Source organism: Phoxinus phoxinus (assembly GCF_949152265.1).
Source record: "Phoxinus phoxinus genome assembly, chromosome: 15".
In the NCBI taxonomy this organism is placed as follows: domain Eukaryota; kingdom Metazoa; phylum Chordata; class Actinopteri; order Cypriniformes; family Leuciscidae; genus Phoxinus; species Phoxinus phoxinus.
The window spans coordinates 25,638,108-25,661,517 of record NC_136890.1 but is presented as its reverse complement, the minus strand read 5'-3'; the positions used below and the strand labels follow the sequence as shown (position 1 = coordinate 25,661,517).

Sequence of the window (23,410 nt, the reverse complement as noted above, 5' to 3'; positions counted from 1 at the left end):
GGCGATGCACCTGGGATAAAACCACTTGGTATGTTGGATCCACCCTTGGCAATCATGAACTGTGATGTCCCTGCACCAGCATCCATGGCTTCAAGGAGGGACATCTGGTCATGTGGTTGATGGTCATAAACCGTCCACCTCCATGCAGAAAATAACTCCTCTCTGGGGTTGAGGAAAGGTGAATAGGGTGGAAGGAAGAGACTTACCAGTCTTGGGTGGACTTCAAACCATGTTGTTATTGCTTGCGAATGATGGAAAGCCACATTGTCCCAGGTAATTACAAAGGTCCTCATGTTTTCACCCTCCTCATCCTGCTCTGGACCCAGGTGCTGGTGGAGATCATTGAGAAAGGCAAGGATGCGCTCGGTATTATAGGGTCCACTGGCTCACTGCACCTCTCACTACATCTCTCACTGCATCTCTCACTGGGCCTGCTCTTCTCACTGGGCCCCTTGCTCTTACTCTTCCTCTTCCAGACATTACAGTGTTTGTCTTTTTCTCTTTCTGTTTCCAAAAACATCACTCCTCACAGTCCTTCTTTTACTGTATAAGTGTCAATGTAATAGAAAAAAATAACCCCTGCCACTCTAAGCCAGTCGAAGCCAGACTGGAATCAGCTGTGGTTGGTCCAATTTACCCAACATAAATAAGCTCTGTGTCAATTATTCAATTGTTTGTTTGTTATCAGCTGAGATATATTGTTTTTGAACTGATCATTGCAGAAGCAGAGGTTTTTATACTGTATCTAAGGTTTGGAATATTGTTTTTGCTATTTTGGGATGTTGTGTGTTAACATTCGTAAATACTACAAAAACAATCCATAGTTTTGTTGGGAGGTATAGCTTGTCTGTTAAGAAAATGTAAGCATTATGGAAATGTGTTCACTGACTGCATATTGTTTGAAAACGACATGAAATGTGTGAATGGTATGGCCACAAAAGACCGATGCTGTGCTAATTGTGTTTAGAGTTTTGAAAATGTGACAACTGGCTGGACAAACGCTTGTTAGCGACTGAAAAAAACTGTATTATTATTATTATTATTTTAAATCCTTACTTGCTAAAATATGAATGTGACAACAAAAAAGGTTCACGATAAATAATATAAATTATACTTTATCATCAATTATTATACATTTCTTTATCTAATCATACAAAGAGCTTGGTTCAATTGCAATATTTATATTTACTTATATATTACTTATATTTATATATATATATATATATATATATATATATATATATATATATATATATATAAACTAAAGAAAAAATTACCTTCATTTAGAAATCTTGAATATTTAGCGCATTTACGATAGTTTTACAAATCAGTCTACAGAACTTCCACAGTTCCTTTGTGGATGGAAAATGTGATGTAGTCAGCTATACAGTGTGTGTGAGTGTGAGTGTGTGTGTGTGTGTGTGTGTGTGTGTGTGTGTGTGTGTTTCTGCTGAGATGAGCTCTATAGCAGCTTGCCCCTCAGCGGGGAAACCTTCATCATGAGTCTATCATCTGCCACCCTGCCCTTATGCCTCCATCCGTCCCCAACCATGCTCAGCCCCCGTGCGACTGGCCCGCACTGAAGCTGGGGGTGAAAGGGTCTCCTACTGCACGACTCTCTAAGGCCTGATCAACTGATAAACGTTAAGAGTCCCTCGAGCACCTGGCGTTTGGATGGCGCTTCTCTCGGCACTGACGCAACTGAAGAGGCTGGCAGGGAAATTCAATTCCAGAGCGAGCCATGTGAAACATTTCTGATTAACACTAATAAGTGCTAACCATCCCTGAGGATGCCAACAGTTAAATAAAGCCATTTCAGAGGTGTTAATTTCTCACCCCATATTAAAACAGAGAATGGTGGTTCTGAAATAGAGTCATAAGAGACTCATAAGAGTGGCAATGATGTTATTTGCACTGAATAGAAGAAGAACAGAGGTGATGAATAAGGAGTTTCTGGTTCAATTTGAACTCTTGATTTGTGAATGATCACACATGCATTTGGCAATTTGCTCTGGCACAGCATAACATAAACTCAAACATTTGACAAAAGTTGTGACTAGCAGCTATCACAACGTCAAGAAATAAACTCCTCTAAGGAAAACACTGAGATTAGGCAGAGATTCTTCAAGACAGCAGACACACTTCTCTCGAAGAATTAGCAGTGCTATTTTTAATCAGGGATTTTATACAAAAAAAAGTTTGATTTTTAAACAGAAGCTTATTAGTCAGCAGCTAAACCTCTTTTTATGATTCATAATCGGATAGTGTGAATTAGTGCACTACAGATTGAGTTTTGTGAAAATGATCTGATAACCATTTAACAAGAAAAAAACATGTAAAAAATAAAAAATAAAAGCACTAACAAAAAGTATGGCACTATCATGGTGTTTTGCATAGGAATGGACGATGGTCGCAAAGCTGGTTGTTGGATGACAAGTTGACCCATCCCAAATTCAAAACACCATCCAAAATGTTAATAGTACAGAAAAAAAGTGTCAAGATACTCAGCATTCTGCTGTTTCTGAACACAAGGACGTATCTGTCTAACTTAAATAAGATGAATGTGGTATATGAACATGGAAATAATTCAAACCCAGTTATTAGAACCCCTAAATGTCTTAGACATACACTACCATTCAAATTAAAAGGTTATGTAAGTATGTTAGCTAATACTTTTATGTGGATGCCTTAAATTGATCAAAATAGAAGTAAAGACATTTATGTTACAAAAGTCTTCTTTATCCAATAAATGTTTTTCTATTCATCAAAGAATCCTGGAAAAGAATACAACACAGTTTTCACAAAATATTAAAGTGTTTTCAACATTAATAATAATAAAAAAATGTTTCTTGAACATTAAATCAGCATATTACAATGGTTTCTGAAAGGATCATGTGACACTGAAGACTGGCCTAAGGATCCTGAAAATTCAGCTTTGACATCACAGGAATGAACAAAATATATTTTAAATCGTAATAATATTTCCCTGTTGTTTACTGTATTTTTGATTTAATAAATGCAGCAGCCTTGATGAGAATTATTTTCAAATAGAATTATTTGCAACTAGCCAATGAGGAAACCCCACACAAGAGATGAAGCTCAGAGAATTTAAATAACGTCCTGTCTCTATGGAGAATAGTGTCATCAGGTTCAGTGTGGATAAACATTCAAATTCCCAGAGAAGATTTGCATGATGGGAAAAGGTTTAAGGATGCTAAGTAAGTCTGCGTTATGATGTCACTGTGTTCTAAACTTAGCACTAAAACTTGAGAATTTAAGTGGAATTTAAGGCCTATTCACTGATTCTGAATGTTTTGTTCTCAAAATCAGACTATACATTTCTGAGGTGCATTCAGACGTCTCATAAAATTGTTTTTGTTTTTTTTTAACAAAAAAAAAAACAATATCATTGGTAAAATGAGAATTTTGATAACATTATAATGGTCACTAAAGCTTCACTTGGTTTAACCATATGGTGGTGATTTATGGGTGGTGCGCATTATCTACATTGTCTGTGTGGTTGCTGTAGCAAATCAAATCTCTCTGAACCTCATGAGTCCCGGACTAAAGTCCAGCACTGGAAATGGAAATGAGAAATATCTGCCAAGTTAAACTCTCTGCTGGCAGCGCAGGCTGCCAATGGTTGAGTGAAGTTAAACTCAAGTGTGTTTACACACTCCTTTTTTGTTTTTGGTTAATGTTAATTCAGTGTATTGCCAAGAGATGAAGGTTTGTTTATGGTTATGTAAAAGAACCATTATAATTTAGCAAAATCCATAACGTAATAAAACAGTTTCTTGAGCAGCAAATCAGCATATTAGAAGAATGATTTCTGATAGATCATGTGACACTGAAGACTGGAGTAAAAGCTTTGACATCACAGGAATACATTTAATTAATTTAAAAAATATATATATATTAAGCTAGGTAGGTATTTTTTTATTTAGTCTTAGTCCTGTGTCAATTGTACTTATTAGTTTTTATCATATTTAGTCAACCTTTTTGCTGTTTGTTTAGTTAAGTATTAGTTGACTAAATGTCTGGGCATTTCATAGTTTTAGTCAATGAAAACTTAGTCACATTTCGTCATGCTGCAAATTGGTTAAATTGATAATCACAATTATTTTGCTCAAAATGATCATCACAACGATTCTCGTCATTTGAGAAATTTATTCCAGTTTTTCTTCTATAACTATTTACAAAGTTATCAAGTGTATGATGCCTAGGCCCGGTTTCACAAACAGGGTTTAGATTGAGCCAGAACTAGGCCTTAGTTTAATAAGGGCATTTAATTAGCTTATAAACGTGCCTTAGAAAAAAACATTTCTGGGGTGCATCTTGAAACAAAACAATGGCAGTGGCATAGTTTAAGATATGTCAGTGCAAATTTAAAACATCTCAAACATGCATTTTAATCTGGGACTAGTCAAACCGGGTGCTGGTATTTTAAAATCTGTTTAGTATATAAAGTATAAAGTGTACAGTGGGGCAAAAAAGTATTTAGTCAGCCACAAATTGTGCAAGTTCTCCCACTTAAAAAGATGAGACAGGCCTGTAATTTTCATCATAGGTACACTTCAACTATGAGAGACAAAATGAGGAAAAAAAATTCAGAAAATCACATTGTAGAATTTTTAATGAATTTATTTGCAAATTATGGTGGAAAATAAGTATTTGGTCACCTACAAACAAGCAAGACTTCTGACTCTCACAGACCTGTAACAACTTCTTTAAGAGGCTTCTCTGTCCTCCACTCGTTACCTGTATTAATGGCACCTATTTTAACTTGTTATCAGTATAAAAGACACCTTTCCACAACCTCAAACAGTCACACTCCAAACTCCACTATGGCCAAGACCAAAGAGCTGTCAAAGGACACCAGAAACAAAATTGTAGACTTGCACCAGGCTGGGAAGACTGAATCTGCAATAGGTAAGCAGCTTGGTGTGAAGAAATCAACTGTGGGAGCAATTATTAGGAAATGGAAGACATACAAGACCACTGATAATCTCCCTCGATCTGGGGCTCCACGCAAGATCTCACCCCGTGGGGTCAAAATTATCACAAGAACAGTGAGCAAAAATCCCAGAACCACACGGGGGGACCTAGTGAATGACCTGCAGAGAGCTGGGACCAAGTAACAAAGGCTACCATCAGTAACACACTACGCTGCCAGGGACTCAAATCCTGCAGTGCCAGTGTCCCCCTGCCAGTACATGTCCAGGCCCGTCTGAAGTTTGCTAGAGAGCATTTGGATGATCCAGAAGAGGATTGGGAGAATGTCATATGGTCAGATGAAACCAAAATAGAACTTTTTGGTACCAACTCAACTCGTCGTGTTTGGAGGAGAAAGAATACTGAGTTGCATCCAAAGAACACCATACCTACTGTGAAGCATGGGGGTGGAAACATCATGCTTTGGGGCTGTTTTTCTGCAAAGGGACCAGGACGACCGATCCGTGTAAAGGAAAGAATGAATGGGGCCATGTATCGTGAGATTTTGAGTGAAAACCTCCTTCCATCAGCAAGGGCATTGAAGATGAAACATGGCTGGGTCTTTCAACATGACAATGATCCCAAACACACCGCCCGGGCAACGAAGGAGTGGCTTCGTAAGAAGCATTTCAAGGTCCTGGGGCCTCATGTACAAAGACTTGCGTTGAATTCATACTAAAACATTGCGTACGGACAAAGCTGTAAATCTGCGTACGCACAAAAAAAAACAGATGTATGAATCTCTGCGTACGAAGGATCCCACGCATATTCTCTTTGTACATCCCAATTAACGTAAAATTGAGTGCACATGCACGAGCACAACGCCCCATCCAGTCTCCTCCCTTAATTAAATAAATTTAAATATGGTAATGAGTCCACTTTGGCAAAAGAAAGCAGCAAGAAAATGGCTAAAAGCAAGCGGCAAGAAACGAAACTTTACAGAAAGTGAATTGGAGGTGCTACTATCGGAGGTAAAAACGAGAAAAAATATTTTATTTGGAACTTTGTCCTCCGGAATTAATAACAAAAGGAAAAAATATGAGTGGGAGAGTTTGGCTGATGCCGTCAATGCGGTGGGATCTGAAAGTCGCACTGTAAATGGCCAGAAAACCCGCCCGCAACTCGGACCGCAAAAAAAAAGAAAGAAAATATTGTACCCGACCCGCTTCCTTTTTTAAAGTAGCTAGTAAATGCTCATCGTAGCGTCATTGGGCCATAGACGGAGGAACTAGGGGTGCAAATTTTTCTGAATGCTGTATGATATAGCCTAGTGTTATTTAATAAAGGCTTGATTTATTCATTTATTTTGTTTCATTTCCTTAACAATTAGGATGCTGCATGTGTTTATCCAGTCTAACCGAAGTGTGCGTCTCTCCCCCGAATTTCCCAACAAAAATCCCCCCCGCCCCCTCTCAGAAAATACATAAAACTGACATTACTGAGCTATATGCGTTTAAAAGTAACCTATTCAAATGGAACAATGGCATTGCTCAGTTCAACGTGTTGGGAAATCGGGCATTTTGTCCCGCGTCAGCTTTTATTCAAAAGTTAATAACGCTCAACATTCAAAAGGTAAATAAGGATTTCCCACTTTCATCTATGCCTGCAGACTGAGCTCGTGCGTCATCTTCGCACCAGTTATTCAGCCAATAAAGTGTAGACCTGTATTTCATAGACAACTGTGTCTAGTACTGTATAAATTACAAAGGTTTAATTGGCATCTTTATTTCAAACGACCCGACCGACCGCGACCCGAATATCATTAAAAATATTTTTGGATAACTCGTAACCGCGGGTGACCGCAGGCACCCGCTCATTTTGGATCAACCCGCGCATCACTGACTTGTAGAACAATTCGTTGTGTAATGTTTGCAACTTCACTTCATTGCCTGTAAGAGTCGCCAACGGACAAAAACAATGAGAAATGTACGTACGCCAGACATGAAATTGGCGTGGAGGAACGCACATTCTCGCGTTAATTTCACTGTTAGTACATCCGACCGTGAGCGTGAAAGCTGGCGTACGCAACGTTTTTGTGCGTACGCTGTGTTGATACATGAGGCCCCTGGAGTGGCCTAGCCAGTCTCCAGATCTCAACCCCATAGAAAATCTTTGGAGGGAGTTGAAAGTCTGAATTGCCCAGCGACAGCCCCGAAACATCACTGCTCTAGAGGAGATCTGCATGGAGGAATGGGCCAAAATACCAGCAACAGTGTGTGAAAACCTTGTGAAGACTTACAGAAAACGTTTAACCTCTGTCATTGCCAACAAAGGGTATATAACAAAGTAATGAGATAAACTTATGTTATTGACCAAATACTTATTTTCCACCAAAATTTGCAAATAAATTCATTAAAAATTCTACAATGTGATTTTCTGGATTTTTTTTCTCATTTTGTCTCTCATAGTTGAAGTGTACCTATGATGAAAATTACAGGCCTCTCTCATCTTTTTAAATGGGAGAACTTGCACAATTGGTGGCTGACTAAATACTTTTTTGCCCCACTGTATATTTCAGCCTTTAGTCGAGAGAAAAAAGCTTGTTGTCGATTATTCACCATAGTTTTCATTAACAAAATGAACACTAAAAACCTAAAGTAATCCAATGAAAAATACAGTCCGTTAATTTATGTGCGATAACATCAAGTGCTTTAGCATCAACAAAGTTTTTTTTTTTCTAACTTCTATTTAGCCACTGAGACCAGCCCCCAACACTTCAACCACAAACCCTACCCTTAAACACATCAGCAAACCCAAACTTCTCAAAATGATTGACAAGCAGAAGTAATAGGGACATTTTATATATGGCAAAACAGCGTACACTTTTTACCAGCATGACAAACAACTTCTGTCTATTAGAAATGTACAAAGCTAAAACGTGACACTTCAGGTGACTCACAGGCAATTTCCCCGTAGAGATGTGCTATTTAAAACCGTGTAATCTCTCTCTTGATTGCTCAACAATGAAATGTTTTGGACTGAAACCGAGAGGTCTGTGCTTGAATAAACAGTGCCTGGAATCTGTGAAAAAGTGTCATTATTGAGGCTTATAACTTGTTGCTAGGCAACTGCCTGGCTCAGGTTGTCAGCCAGTAACCAAGATCTCTGTCCCGCCTGGTGCTAACTTCCTCCAAAATATTTTTAGAAGTGGGAATCACCAAGGCTTTCAAAATGCACTAAAAAGGCTGACCCAAATTTAGAGAGCTCTTTTGCACACTCGTGTAAGAGAGAATTCACACTTCCACAGACAGTGAGGAACTATATTCACTCTTCACTTCCTAAACCAAGTTCTCTGGCACGCCGACAGGTAATTGTGCTCTCGATTCAAAGGTCTTTCTTTTCTCCACCCACTAAGCTAGCTGGACATAATGTTGCATAAATATGTAAAGCATGCAGTTCAACAATGATTTATGGTGCATTTTCTCATGCTTTGCTATATGGAATGCAAAACAACCACCCCAGATATGAATATTAATATAACAAAAGCGAAGAATCCATGTTCCTCATTATTTGAAAAACTGACTAAATAATACTGTAAGTGAAGTTAAATATTACATTTGAAACAGAAGAGAAAAATACAATCAAAGCTTTTTTACCCCATAAAACAGCATGAACTTACAACATTAAAGGCTGAATTAAATGAATGAATGAATGAATTTCTCTTTCTATCTAATCTCTTACATTTTTCAAAACTGTATTTATACAAAAGTAACTGTTTTGGAGTGTCACCTTCTCTAATCCAAGGTGTGAAAATTAATATTGCCAGTTGTCACAAATATAAGTGTTAAAGGTTTTCCTTTTGCTTTAGTGTGTTATGTAGCTGTTGTATAAGATCTGCAAAGTTACAAACTCAAAGTCTCCCACAAAAAGATTATATCTAAAAGAATGCAGAACCAGACCTAGCTGAACCGCCTCGATCGAATTCTCCCTCACATAAATCACTATGTGGAAATATTTGCATAATGCCGCCCAAATGCATACGCAAATAAAAAAGGCAGTTATCGTAGTATGTTGCCACCATGTCGTGGAGACACTGTGTGTTTCAATGCGAAAGCAAAAGCACTTTATTTGGTGGACTTTAAAGTGGACGCAATAAGGAATCAGTGGTTAAGAATGTTCCAGAATAGTACAACCCAAATGTGTGTGTGTGTGTGTGTGTGTGTGTGTGTGTGTGTGTGTGTGTGTGTGTGTGTGTGTGTGTGTGTGTGTGTGTGTGTGTGTGTGTGTGTGTAGCGCATTTAATGGAGGACAGTTTGACGAGTACGACTGTCTTTGGAAGCTGAATCTTGTGATTATGGTAAAGGGGATTTACATTTCCGACAAATGCTTGAGGTCTTTGGCCAATCACAACGCACTGGGTCAGCTGGCCAATCAGAGCACACTGCTGCACTTTTCGGAAGGAGGGGCTTTGTAGAAGTGTCAGTGCATTTTAGAAAGATTGAGCATAGAGGAGAATTTTTTTATTTTTTAACATTTAAGCATGTTTGTTAACATATTCTATTACACCCAATACACTTTGAAAATAGCATCATGACCCCTTTAAAGGTATAGTTCACCCAAAAGATTTTTCATAAATTAATTTTCTTTTTAGTGCAAACCATTCCTTTAAGAATAACCACCATAGAGCAGAAGATGAGTGCGAATTCCAATGTGACACTTTAGAATTAATGGTAAAAGAGTGCGTGGTAAGATGTAAGAATCAAAACGTTTAATATTTGACAACTTTTTTTAGACAGAAATGGTCAACAACCGACAGGCCTAATATCCAGTGACGCAAACTTTTGAATTGCCATTTTGAATTAAAAATATGCTATCATTTAGCCTACATGACTCATGCAATTCATAACTCAAAGTGAAGTTTGCGTTTTTCGAGATATTAGACACGACACACGAATAAAAGTGAATGTGGGCATATTTTAAAATAAAATATTATTTGCAAAATTGTTTAAATTGATTCATAACTACAATTAATTGTAATTTATTTTTTCTTTATTCACCTAAATCCCTTATTTCCCTTATATCCTTATTTAATTCCTTCAAATCAAATGAACCCACCCTCCCACACACATTCAAGACATGGTCAAGGCCTTGTTTAAGAATGCTATTCGACTACACATTGAGGTTTCGAAAACGAATCTAAATCATTCACATTGTTGACTAAAACCCGGGTGATATCACCCTCTGTGCACTGAAGCTGCTGAGTGATGATGTGATTAATAACAATGATTCACAATGATGTATGTAGACAGTGCGTGCTTGTGTTATCTCACTCTCTCCTGACCGCCTACATCATGGCACTTTTAGCCAAAAGCATTAAATCAAAATATAAAGCCTAGATTTTAAAGCCTGAGGAGAATAATTACAAGTTGGAAACAGTAAACAATTCTTGATTGTTTAATGACAGAAGACACAGCGGGGGTCAGAACCAATGCAGCCAATTCAAGTCATGTCACTAATATTACTTCAGTTCAAGCTAAGCTGGTGGAATAACACTGATCTGACTTCACCTCTTCAAACGATCTCTCAAGCAACCAGCAGAATCAAAAATGTTTGAAGGTGATTGAATTGTCAACACTAAACTTGTCTTTTACAATAATAATAAAATCCTAATAATAGATGTATGCAACAGCATACAGTAGAGGTGTTCTGAGCAACAAGTGGCAATATGAGCACAACCTTCAGCCCACAACACTATTTCATACTGAAAAATGCACTCAGTAAGTTACTGTTCACTTTTAGCTGGTCAAAAACATACCAACTTTGGTCAATTGCATGGCATGGCTGGTGGTGGTCATGTGATGTCAATATGGCGGCACCAATTAGATGGTAACATGCTTCAAGTAAAATAAAAGTCTTCATACTTTTAATGATAGTTTTCAAATATATTGTTCATTAATTCTATATATGTAACACTTTTTAATTAGCAGAACTGAGTTTACCGTTAGAAATCATTTGCATTTCATATTTAAGAGTTTAATAAGAGTATTTTCTCATTTCTTAATTGGCATAAAAAGGCCTGGGTGTTTTCTATACTGTATTGCACTGTTGTAAACTGTCACAGCTAACAACGTCTCCAAAATAACTAAATATATATGTTAAAAGTCAATCAAACTAATCTTAAGTTGAAAGAAATATCAAAACATTCAAGGTGTCAAAGTTTTCCAGGTGTGGGAGGAAGTTCTGCTTGCATTAATCTGCCAAAACCCGGACATATTCCAACCTTTGACGCCACTGAACAGCAGGCCGACTTTAACCATTAACCTGTGAAAGTTTACAACACTCACCCTCCGTAATGCGCCTTTATTTTCACGTATTCCGACGGCAAATCCATCACCGATCCGTTACTGACAGGCATTATAACTCCAAAAGTATACAAACACTCCCTTGGGACAGAAACACACAGCCTCTGTCTATTAAAAGACGATATCAGATGTAAAGTGTCATAATTCCGAATGAACTGTGTCAGTGGTCAATCTTAACGCTCCCAGTGTCGCGTCAACGTTGAAATGATCCACATCGCGAGCGCGTTATTCAGCTTCTTTCCGGTACGCTGAATTTACGGTGTCTTTGCTATGGTTACTCATAGCAAGGGGCGGAGAGACACAGAAGTATGGCTACTTCCAGTGCTGGATTGGCCTCGGAATCCACCTGTTGTTCACTTGCGCTTCCGTGGGACATTCCGTGTCGCGAGGAAATATTCCAAAGTGCACTTCATAACATCACAACAGCACGACAGCGTGTTTCGCGCGGCGACTGTTCCATTCCTCGATCCGCCGTGACGTCAGCGAGGAATGTGCAGATTCCATGAACGCAATATTTGCAGGTGGATAACGGTTTGCACAGTGTGGGTCCAGCCGGTCTCTCTCTCTCTCTCTCTCTCTCTCTCTCTCTCTCTCTCTCTCTCTCTCTCACACACACACTCTGTAGAGACTGAATGCTTATCCAATTAAACAGAAGTAGGTCGGTGAGAAACGGTTGTCTTCAGAATGATGCACGTGAATGGGTTGAAAACTACTCCTGAACTCTCGAGAAAGATGCAGGCATACCAATTTGGCTATACATAGTAGAATAAACATGGTTTGGTCAATATTAAAGATGCACTGATTTTTTATTTATTTTTATCTTGACTAAAAAATCATTCAACAGACTGCAGGTAAGGGCGGGGTCACCCACACGTCACGTGTTATGTTAAATGATCGAAAAGTTTAATATTTTGATTATTATATTTTTTTAAAGTGCAAACAAGTAGGCTAATAAACAAGGGACAAGTTTAACTCATGTTTCCAGTTTAAAAGCCATTGACCGAAGCACTATCTGAAATCAGACGTCGTTCACAAACATTGCATCATGACACCAAAGGTGATTTATCATCCTACAAACTCTAAACTAAAGTCTTGTTTGACTCCCACCTTGAGGTTGAAATTTGTAAAGACAACCTAAGGGAATTAAATCAGAAACCATTATTTTTCAGTAATGATTTAATTATATTTAATAAATATGTTTCATTTGAAATTAAACTTTCTGCTTTAGTTTTGTCTTGACATCAGGTGCATGGGTAACACTTTACAAAAAGGTTCTATTTGTAAATATTTGCTAATAGTTAACATTAACTAGCAATGAAAAATACTTATTATATTTATTAAATACAAATATTATACAAATATTTATTAATCTTAGTTAATGTGAATTTCAAGCATATATTAATACATTATTAAATCATAGTCGTATCTGCTATTACTATTTAATGGACCTGAGCTAACATGAACTAACAATAAACAATTGTATTTTTATTAACTAACCTTAACGATGATTAATAAATACTGTAACAAATGTGTTGTTTATGGTTGGTTAAGGGTAGCCGCGGCTCTACAGAGGATAAGCGGTTTAGAGAATGGATGGATGGATTGTGTTGTAATGCTCACTTTATCCCCTTGGTGTCGCCACAAACTGCTTTTATGAAGATGTCGGATTAAAAAAAATGTATATAAATTCTGGTCCTGATGCTCCAGGCAGCTAATACTACTGGGTGGTATTATAATTATCAACAGTACTATAAAAACGGAAAATGTATTTAATAATACTTAAATATGAACAGGAAAAAATAACAAATACATATGATTGAAAAATAACATGGCATTAAAAAAAATTACACTCCGAAATTAGATTAAAGTGGTGGATACATTAAATTGCTGTATTGTAGGTCTCATAGCAGGGTGATGGTTATATTTATGTTGTCATTAAATGGTGTCTCCAAATGTGTTATTTTCCCACCTCTAAACCTAAATTTGTTTTAAGCCCTGAGGCAAATCAGCGTGGTCGAGCGTTTTTGTGCACAGACAGCAACGTTGTAGATCAGAAAAACATCTACAGTAGTCTACACTCTGTCCTCGTCTTAATTACTGATGGGACGTCTGACTCGTTTCCGCAAATCTGTTCTGAACAGTTCATTCAAACGAATCTGTTAAAAATACGATTCAGTGATTCGTGTGCGTCCGACATACGTCATCACGTAGTCCTGACATTCTCTGGCGTGGCATTAATCCAATAACTGTTGTTTATTAATACGGCTGTTTAATGTTATTTAATGTGTCGTTTGTTTCAGATTTGCCATTATTTCGCTTACGAGGATTAGTCATTTAGAAACTAATTTTTTGTATTTACATTAACAACAATTTACATATCTGGTCAGGTGAAAAAAAACATTTTGATATTTAAATTATGGATGTAATTTAATTATTAAAACAAACTCTGTTTCGTGTGTGTATGGTGGAAAGTAACATACAATCAAAACAAAAGTAACCTTTCGCACCATCAGTCAAACCCTAGCTTCACAGCAAATGCTTTTCTGAGTCGTTTTATTCTGTTGATTCAGTCTGTTCGGAAGGGTTCGTTCAAAAGATTCGACTCACCAAAGCAATTAATTAACGAATCGGACGGCGCCAGTCTACTCTGCATTATGACGCTATTCGTGGGGATACCGAACGCGCGGAGAACACCAACTCACGAAGCGTTACTGAACACAGATTTACGCGGTTATCCCTTGTAAATACATCAGTGTTTCTTTAGTGTCTCGCTCTACAAATAACTATTTTTAATTTAGGGCAGCTTTAGCATATTAGCCGCCCAGTCCTACAGGTAGCTGTCTGACTCTGAATTGTTGTTTGCTGTTTGCTATTATCGAGTATTATGTTCTGAAGCCTGGGTTATGGTGGATAATGTAACTGTATCAATCGCATTGTGGTGAACAGAAACAGTTTAGGCATTCAGAGGAGCTAGTTAGCCAGCTAACGTTAGCTAAGTAGACTGAAGTGCTATGCATCAACTTGCTCCTGGTCCTCCTTACACCGGAACCGTCAGCTTTTGGGTTGCGGACACTGACGGGGATATTTAGTTAGTTAGTAAATGAACCCTGGCACTTGCGTTACATGGGAAATCTAAAATGTCGAGGATTCTCCTGGGCTTGGTAACGTTAATGCTTGGTTAGTAAAATACAATATTTTGGTTTTATAATAAATTATTAAAGAAGACCTGAACACTGGCAGCAGCTGCAAACATTCTGATTCATGCGAACAGAATTTTAAAATGAATATGTCAATCATATTATATCATACTTTTTTGTTCTTTATCAGGATGCAATGTTGCTGTTGAAGATGTCCATGCCTTTGGTAAGTTATTGGCTTTATAATGTTGTCTACAGAAGGGATTTTCCAATTATTATATAATACTAACTTCCTAACTCCCAAATATGATGATCCCTCTCCTAAAATATAATTGCAGATATATATTTTTTATGTATAGAGACTCATTTAGACCGTGAGAATTTTTTTTAAATTAGTTTTTAGTATTTTGTCTTTGTACAAAAGCCGAAACACTTTACTAAAAGGATACCTGTAAAATATTTGTTTTATATTTATACAACCTATAGTTATTATTTATTCTAAAAAATAAAAATCTATCCAACTTTAGGATATTTGAAAAACATTTTCAATTTATTTTTTATAATTTAGCTGTATTTTTTATGTTTAGTTTTCTATAATTTTTTTTCTGAATGCCAGTTTGAAAGCCCTATTCTAAGCAACCTTAAAATATAAATTAATTCACATTCATACTATAGTATCTATCTATTCATATTTTATATTAGCTTTTATTTTGAATTTCTTTTTTCTTTTGGTTTGTTTTAATATTTTTATTAGCTTTTTTCCAGTATTTCTATTTAGCTTTCATTATTATTTTAGTTCTTCAACTTAAATGTATTTATTTAATTTAGATTCCAATTTTTTTTTTTTAGTTTTTCATCTAATATTTGTAGTTTATTTAATTTCAGCTTAATTTCAATTACCAGAAGCGGTATGGTTTTAGTGTCAGTTAACAATAACAACACTGGTTCATTCTCATTGTTTCCACAGACATCCCGATCACCAGACTTGTGAATGACAGACCGGGTGAACGATGTTCGGGGAGAGTGGAGGTGCGTTATGAGCATCAGTGGGGTACCGTGTGCCAGTACGGTTGGGATCTGAAGGATGCTGAAGTGGTTTGCAGAGAGCTCAACTGCGGCTTCGTGTTGGACATCCCGAGTGGCGCTCGTTTCGGACGGGCCGCCGGAGAGGTGCTGTGGAGGAATGTGAAATGTTCGGGTGACGAGTTTGCCCTGGATCTCTGTGAACGTTCCCTCAATGATGGTGTGTGTATGCACACGGAGGATGCTGGAGTGGAGTGTACAGGTACAAGATACTTTGGAAGATTAATTTTTTTAAGCCTGTGTTTGTTCGTATTTGTTCATATTTCTTTCTCTGTCTAGGAAAGCTTCCTGCTCCAACCTTGTCAATTCAGTCACGCTTCTATGCCTATTCGACCGGAGAGGCCGTTCACTTTAAATGCACTGCCCCGTACTGGCAGTCCGTCATTGACTTCCATCTGTACAAAAGAGGTGTGGACACACCACTAGTGACCCAGCGAGCCGATCCCAGACAAGTGATGGTGGATCTGACCCTGTCAGACCTGGAAAACTCCCACCAGGGCAGCTTTAGCTGTCTGTACAGGATACACAGCAAACTGGGAACCTCTCCCTCAGGAAACTCTCCACACAGCAATTTCATCAACATCACAGTCTGTAAGTCGCATCTGCTGCTGACGTTAAAATTGACAGCTAAAGGTCTCAGACTAACTTTTATTTTCTCTTCGCAGTGGAGATTCACACTCCCCAAATCTGGTACAACACATCTCCTGAGGCCCGGCCAGGTTGGGTCACCCGAGGCCACAGTTTCAATGTCACCTGTTCCATTCAGCATCAGTATCCCGGAGGCTCCTTTCAGCTGCGGCTCATCAGGCCCAACGGGACCGTCCGGCACTCTCTGCCAGCCCTCGCGCCCTCTGTCACCTTCACCTTCTCCAATGCCCAGTCCAATAATGAGGGCTACTACTGCTGTCTCTACAAGGTCCAGACTGGAGAGCGCACATTTATCTCGAGGGAGAGTCAGCCTTTACCCATCTCTATTCGAGGTGAGCTGTGTGGTTCCAGTCCAGGTGGACTTGGGATCTTTAAAAGTGCCTGTTCAGAATCAGCACCAAGGGTGATTCATAATGAACTGAAAATTCACCGTATCTATTTTTTCTAAATGCATGTTTTTTTCACAAATGCTGGACTTCTCCAATCATCTCACCCACATATTATTATTAATATTTAAAAGGGTCATATGATGGTTCTAAAAAGTGTTTTGTTTGTGTATTTGGTTTAATGCAATGTGTTTGCGTTGTTTTAGGTTAAAAAAGTAATTATTTTACACATACTGTACATTGTTGTTGCTCCTCTATGCCCCGCCTTTTTTTACAAAGCTCATCGTTCTGAAAAGTGTGGCGTGCTCTGATTGGCCAACGATTATAATGACTTATACTGTCTTTTTACGCGCCGCTCTACACAAACCCTGTCTGCATTTGTGATCGTAGAAACGACAAGTAAGCACTACTCTATACTGTTCAAAATTCGCATTTGAATAGTCAGTAGCAAATTCTTAAAATATGAAAACATACTTACAGGCTGTGAGTCAGAAGCACCAGAATGTACATGCGAAGATGGAATTGCCGCACTTTTTAGAATCAGGTTCTAAAAACTGAACCTGGTGTCTCTCCCAGGTTCTAGAAACTGTCCTCCGAAAAATGCGCAGCACACAGTCGAAAGTTTTAGTTGTACTGTTCCGGAACAGTGTTGTAAGTAAAGCTTAACCACTGTTTTCTAGTTGGGTCCTCTTTTGGAAGGCCAAACAAAGTAGTTTGGCTTTCGCAACGTAAAACACAGTGTCTCCACGACATGGCGGTGCCGGTGGCAATAATACAGCGAGAATAAAAGTCACGCCTTCTTTCTTTGCTTATACATTTGGGCGGTGTTATGAAACTCTGCCCCCACACACTGACGTAGATTTGTGGTTGTGTGTTTAAATGAAGCGTTTTAGGATGGCGTGGCTGAGCCTTAACTTTTATAAAGAATATCTCTTTAGGTTTGACACTTTGAGCTTTGTAACTGCAGATCTTATACTTGCACTAACAGCTACATAACACACTAAAGAAAAAGGAAAACAAGAAATCGCATCATATGACCCCTTTAACCTAGAACTGATGCGTAGAATCAAGTCATTGTCCTGCATTTTGTCTTTTTCGATAATCAGTTACACTCAGATGTACGTCACAATACTAAAGAAAAAAGCTGCAGCTACTTCCATTTCATTGTGACTTTTAAGACATTTATGCATCTCATCTTAAATTGGTTTGCTGTTCTATTCAAATCTCAGAAGTTGATCCAGTGATGAGCCCGGTGGTCATCAGTTTGCTGGTATCCGGTCTGACGTTTGTGGTGGCAACATGTGCCATTCTGATTGTTGCCAAAGTGTACTGCAAGAGAGTGAGGAAACCCACTGAACTGGAGCGAGAGAGCAGGACCTGTGAGTAACTATGTGATTTCAAAGAATAATCAATCATTTGTGTTTCTTTTACTGAGTAGTTTTTTATATATATATATATATATATATACACAGGTGTTGACAACACATACATTGCCTTGACAATCAAGTAACGGGAGTTCAAAATGAAGGTAATGTGAGTTTGTTTTTCTGTTTTGTTTTTTTGTGAAAAACGTTTTGTCCTAATCAGGCATAACACAAGGCGGTGAATGATACATCTGAATTTTTTCATGTTAATCTGAGTTTTTGTGCCAAAAAGCCAACAGGCACTAAGAACTTGAATTACTGAACACTGGGCACATGTCACATCACATGGTTAGGGCACGTTATTAGGGGCTTTCGCACCGGAGGAAACTTTTTATAATTCCTAGAAATAATGGCGGAAGTACCCACTTTTTGGTGTGTTCAGGAACTAGGAACGAATTTAGTTACAACTTCAGAGTAGGGTCTAACCTGTCTAACCTGGCCTTTGCCTGTTTGATCTCCTAGCCCTCCTTATTGCTCTTTCCATGGTACATTCCATCTCCGTTATTACGAATCCTACGACACACAACAAAATCACAGCTCTAATCACGGTGTCCTCCGTTCTTGACGTTGTTGAATGACGTCTTTGTCGGCCGGCTTATGCCACTTCAGAATTCCTTCTGGCATTGCGAATGCAACCAGGAAAATGGCGCTAGGGGAACATTAACATTCTCGGAGAACCACCCTGATGGCTAGTTCTTATAACTAAGGTCCTAGAACTACCCGGTGTAAAAGCCCCTATAATCATACTAGTCGGTTTGTTAGGATGATGTGAAGGCTGTTTTCTGAATTCTGTTGCGCACCTGCTAACTGTACCCGGCCAAGTCCACCTCACGGTTCATGTGAACACCGTACTGATATGAACACGATTGTACTAAATCACAGAAGTAAACCGCTATTAATGACGTATGATTTGATCAAATTGTGTTTGTGTGTGTTCTCACTCACTTTTCTGACAAGCATTTGACAAGCATTCACTCATTTCTGCTTGCCTTCAGCAGAAATAGACTCCCACACGGTCATTTGCAGTACATTCGTGTCAGATAGACGCAAGTGGCATACATGTATATGTATAATATGAACACAATCCAGAGCGAGTTTGGACCAGGCAATCGAACCAAGTGGGGGAAAAAAAATAGTTTTATGAACAGATATGGAAAAGTCAATAAAGAAATAACTTCCGTTTGCTGATTTTTGTGTCTTTTTGTTGTTTCAGCAACTAGAGGCTTCTCTAAACGGGTTACTTGGTCCATCTGAGGTTGGCGTTTCAGTGGCATGTCCAGACCAAAGGGAAGATCTAAGTTTCAAGAACCACAGAAACCACCATTTCTTACTATCTGCCATTCTCTGTCAGTTACAGAGAAACACATTTCGATTGTATTTAGTTGGAGGTTATTTCTTTCGGTGTTACTGGAGACGGGAGGATTTTTATAAGTAAATGCTGAGATCACTAGACTTGAAGAGGTGAAATTACAACACAAGCTGTTGCACTAACAAGGTTAAAAGGGCTTTTTAGTTTTTAGAGGTACCATGTCTGACCCGTCCTGAGGTCTTCCCATATTGCAGGTAAAGACTGTAAAACTGTGAAATGTTTTGGGGATTTGTTTTTCTTTCGTTTCTTTGTATTCTCTGAGGGGCTTTATAATTTAAAATAATGTATTTATTGCTTTTTCTACTACAATTGTTTTTAAAGATCATGTGTGTATAATTTTTAGTTAATCACAGGTGGGAACAGGGACAGACAGCCCTAAGACCAACCTCTATCGCATTAGGTCACTACGTTTGCCTAGTTTGTTCATGTTCTCATTGAAATGAAATGAAAGTGAACTTACTGAACTCATTATTCATTAGATCTGATGTAATGCTTGAGCAAACAAAAGAACAAATCCTCATTTCTTTCTAACGTAGTACAGCAAAATATAATGTCTGTATTTACAAATATTATGGAACAATAATTAATAATAGTAATGGAATATAGGCATACAAGCAGCACTACTAATGTTGAGTAAAGCTAAGAAAACAGTTGCAAACACTACAGTAGTATTGAATATACACTCCATTTGCAACTAGGAAAAACAAAATGTAGGGTTTTAAATGTCATCGGTAGAGGCTGACAGATTTTAAATGAACAACTTTAGTTTAAAACACTTATACATGTTTTGTACCCTCAAAAACAATAGTATAGTAAAAATAATAAAAGTGTGTGTGACAAAACACTACGGTCACTTCCTGTTATTCATGTATTGCATTGCAGAGAATTAATGGTTCTTGTATTGTAGTTTTTGGTACATGTAAGAAAATTTTTACTTTTATTTTGCCATTAAAAACAAAAATCACAATTTTTGACATGCCTGTAGTGTTTTTACTGTATATATATATAAAAAAAAGGTTAAATAATGGAACATTTTTATATGCATCTAAAATGTACATTTTAATGAAACTGTTGTTTTTAAATAACATCAGAAACCATTGATTCTGACGTTCATATAATGTGGCTCCAGGGTATTCAAATACACACAAATCAAGAGTCTGTCCCAAATACAAGTGTGATACTTCCAGACATATTGCATGGAAAAATACACCAACAACACCAAATCCAGTAACTAGTCTATAAAATGTTTAAGTAATTCATACAAAAAGCTTTCTAGATATACCAAATGATTAAAGGCCCAAGAAATGACTAAAAATACAGTACTGTAAAATGGACAGTTACTGCATCTTAACCCAGTAACAATACGTTTTAAAATAATTCTTCAACAGGTGCATCCTGTAAGAACCACTTCCTTTATATTCTCAAAAGAGTAGCAGTGTTGGGCTATCACTGTGATAAATGATCACACAAAATAATCAACATTTATGAAGTTAAAATACACGGAAAAATGTTAATTAAATAATTATTTCTTAAACACCTACTGCATTGAGTATTTGCCGTTTTAAAAATGTAACCGGTTTGATTGGTTCACTAAAGGAAAGGTTACGTCAGTCTTTTGACAGGCTCTGCTGGTTCCATATTAATAAAAACTAAGTACAGAAGACCAGAAATAATCAGAAACACTAATATCTGTAGCCAAACTGGGACCAAGTGTGTTGAACTCTTCTCTGGTGTTTTCTGGATTTGAGGCTCCGGCGACACGTTTCTTGTTTGTGACGTATTGCCGTAAGTTTGAGTCCTATATACAGCAGGCCTTCAAAAGGAAGAATTAATGCATTTAGATTAATTCATAAAAATGATGTTTCCCCTGATATAATAAAAGCCATCTTACTCATCTATGTAGTCCATCCCTCTATAATCGGACCACGTTCTAAAAAACAAAAGGTTTTTGTTAGTTTCACAATTTTAAAACATGATTTAATCTGCAGCACATTTCAGAATGCCTTACCTGTCGCTCACATCACCATATTGTTGCTAAATAAAAAAATAAAAAACATAAGTCAGAATGTCAATGAAATTAGTTTTAATAAGTGTTGTTAGTACTCACAGGCCTGCGATGGTGAACGTAGGTGACTTCCTCTGAAAAAGAAAAGGCATAACCAGTTCAAATCAGTGGTGTGATATGACATTACAACTATACATATTCATGTTTTGTGTTGATTTTCTTGTAAGGATTACCCTCCTCCTCCTCCCTGTAAAATGTCCTATCGGATTGAGGTTGGGTTCTTCTGTGTTTAACCATGGCTTCTCTCAGCTTCTTCTCATAAAGGGCTCTGGTGGAATCTGTTGAAGACAATAAAACAGCATGAAGACATTTAAAAGAAAAGAAAATCCAGGTTTTATAGTTAACTATTTTTGTTAATATTTTTCTAACTTGAAATGAAATAAACGTTAACTGAAACAGTAACATTTCATCTAGTTGCAAAAGCAACATTTAAAAGCAATAAAAAACAAACTGACTACAATAAAAATGAAAACGAAAAATATAAAACTAATTCAAATAGTATTTAAATGACCGCAACAATCCCATTCAGAATACAGTGACTAAATCACGTAGAGTTAAACTTACCGACCACAGGACCGTGTTTTATTCCGTAATCATCCAGCATACCTCGGATCTCGTCGTTGGATTTACTGCTCAACATTGTCATAACTTACACTGAATGACAGTAGCTGGGGTTCAATGTGAAATACTTCTTTTTCTGTGAAACCGAAAATGAAATATTAGTTACTTCATGTTACTAACAGCGGCAACAAACCCTTATTGAGATGGTAGTTGATTTACCTTGACTGATACTATATTTGAAACATTGTTTTGCATCTTGTGCTTACAATATATTTAATGTCCACTTTGCATCGGTTGGGTTAGTGTTGCATTTTTGCAATGATTGTGAATACAATGTATTTCATTTTACATGTTTAGAAAACGTTAGTGGTAACAAAAGACCTTAAAATGAACCTAAACGATGTTATTTTCAGATCATACATTAAAAAAATAGATACTTAATTTTGTACTAAATGTATTATTCCATATATAGCATCTGCATTGGCTTGACTCGTGACTATTTTTGGGCAGTGACGTGAAATCTAAAGTTATGAATTGCACACTAACCTTCTTCGCAATAGTCAGACTCGCTTTGAACATGTGACACACTGATATAATACTTAAGCAGATTAAATAGAACAACTGTGGTTGTTCAATCACGTTGAAGAATATGTGGTTATACTGTAGCGGACGCGGTCGCGGTCGCCTACTACAAATAAGTCAGATCCGTTAGAATTGTAAACAATGTGACGCACTTCCGCAAACCAACCAATTGTGACCACACTCATTGGATGACATGGATGGATGGATTGGTGGATTTATTTATGAAATGCATCAAATTATTTATACATAATACAATCAAATTTAAATTCAACCGCAACCCCTTTGTAATAGTTAATAGATTTTAAATAAATGATTTATTTGTTTATTTTTTAATAATTTCTTTCTTTTTTTAATTATAACATTTTTAAGGGAGACTCAGAAAAATGTGCAGGAAAATGTGATTTTTGATTAAATAAATGGCGTGTATAATTTTTATAGTCAATAAGATACAACTGTAAGTTACACAGCAACCCTGAATAGACAAGCTCTTGGTTACAAAAATGTAATGAAAGAGTGATCATTAAATTGTGGAATATGTACTAGCACTACCACAAGATGGCAGTACTGACCATGAGTCAACAACAATTTATCAATCTATTAACTTTGGCTGCATCCGAAATCGCATATAGTCTATTACATACAATATAGTAGACAAAAAAAAAATCTCTGTGACAAAAGAAGTCTGTCCAAATTCACAGTACTCATAAAAGAGTAGCCAAAATGTACCCAGGTGACCTACTAGTAGTAGCCTATACCAACTTCCGGTGATATTCTGAAGTGTGCATATGGTGGACACTTTACTATCCCATATGACGTATATAAAAGCATGCGGCCACGGGAGAGGATTTGTAAATGGAG

General features: G+C 37.4%; 3 protein-coding genes across 5 annotated transcripts in view; 1 reads left to right on the top strand and 2 right to left on the bottom strand.

Moving 5' to 3' along the window:
* prkcz (protein kinase C, zeta) overlaps positions 1-11,949 on the bottom strand; it is a 100,729-nt gene extending 88,780 nt beyond the window's left edge. For both annotated transcript variants that reach the window (XM_079638565.1, XM_079638566.1), the window contains exon 1: positions 11,280-11,949. In XM_079638565.1, coding sequence (XP_079494691.1) covers positions 11,280-11,350 — 71 coding nt within the window. In that variant the 5' untranslated portion in view covers positions 11,351-11,949. The remainder of the gene's footprint in view (positions 1-11,279) is intronic.
* Positions 11,950-13,877: 1,928 nt separating this feature from the next.
* On the top strand, positions 13,878-20,313 carry LOC307012182 (uncharacterized protein). The gene is made up of 8 exons (XM_079638561.1): positions 13,878-14,474; positions 14,625-14,660; positions 15,402-15,719; positions 15,797-16,108; positions 16,183-16,497; positions 17,781-17,930; positions 18,024-18,079; positions 19,189-20,313. Exons 1-7 carry the CDS (start codon positions 14,435-14,437, stop codon positions 18,059-18,061), a joined length of 1,209 nt encoding a protein of 402 aa, XP_079494687.1. The 5' UTR covers positions 13,878-14,434; the 3' UTR covers positions 18,062-18,079; positions 19,189-20,313.
* Positions 20,314-20,316: 3 nt separating this feature from the next.
* Positions 20,317-22,747, bottom strand: LOC307012183 (uncharacterized protein). Of its 2 annotated transcripts, none has more exons than XM_079638562.1 (7): positions 22,517-22,747; positions 21,974-22,106; positions 21,583-21,687; positions 21,452-21,483; positions 21,353-21,378; positions 21,236-21,274; positions 20,317-21,157 (listed from the first exon to the last, which is right to left on the bottom strand). In XM_079638562.1, the coding sequence occupies exons 2-7, from the start codon at positions 22,053-22,055 to the stop codon at positions 20,947-20,949; spliced, it is 495 nt and encodes a 164-aa protein (XP_079494688.1). In that variant the 5' UTR covers positions 22,056-22,106; positions 22,517-22,747; the 3' UTR covers positions 20,317-20,946. The 2 variants fall into 2 exon arrangements, with proteins under 2 accessions (XP_079494688.1, XP_079494689.1); XM_079638563.1 differs by having other exon boundaries at positions 20,411-21,157; positions 22,190-22,745.
* Positions 22,748-23,410: the final 663 nt, after the last annotated feature.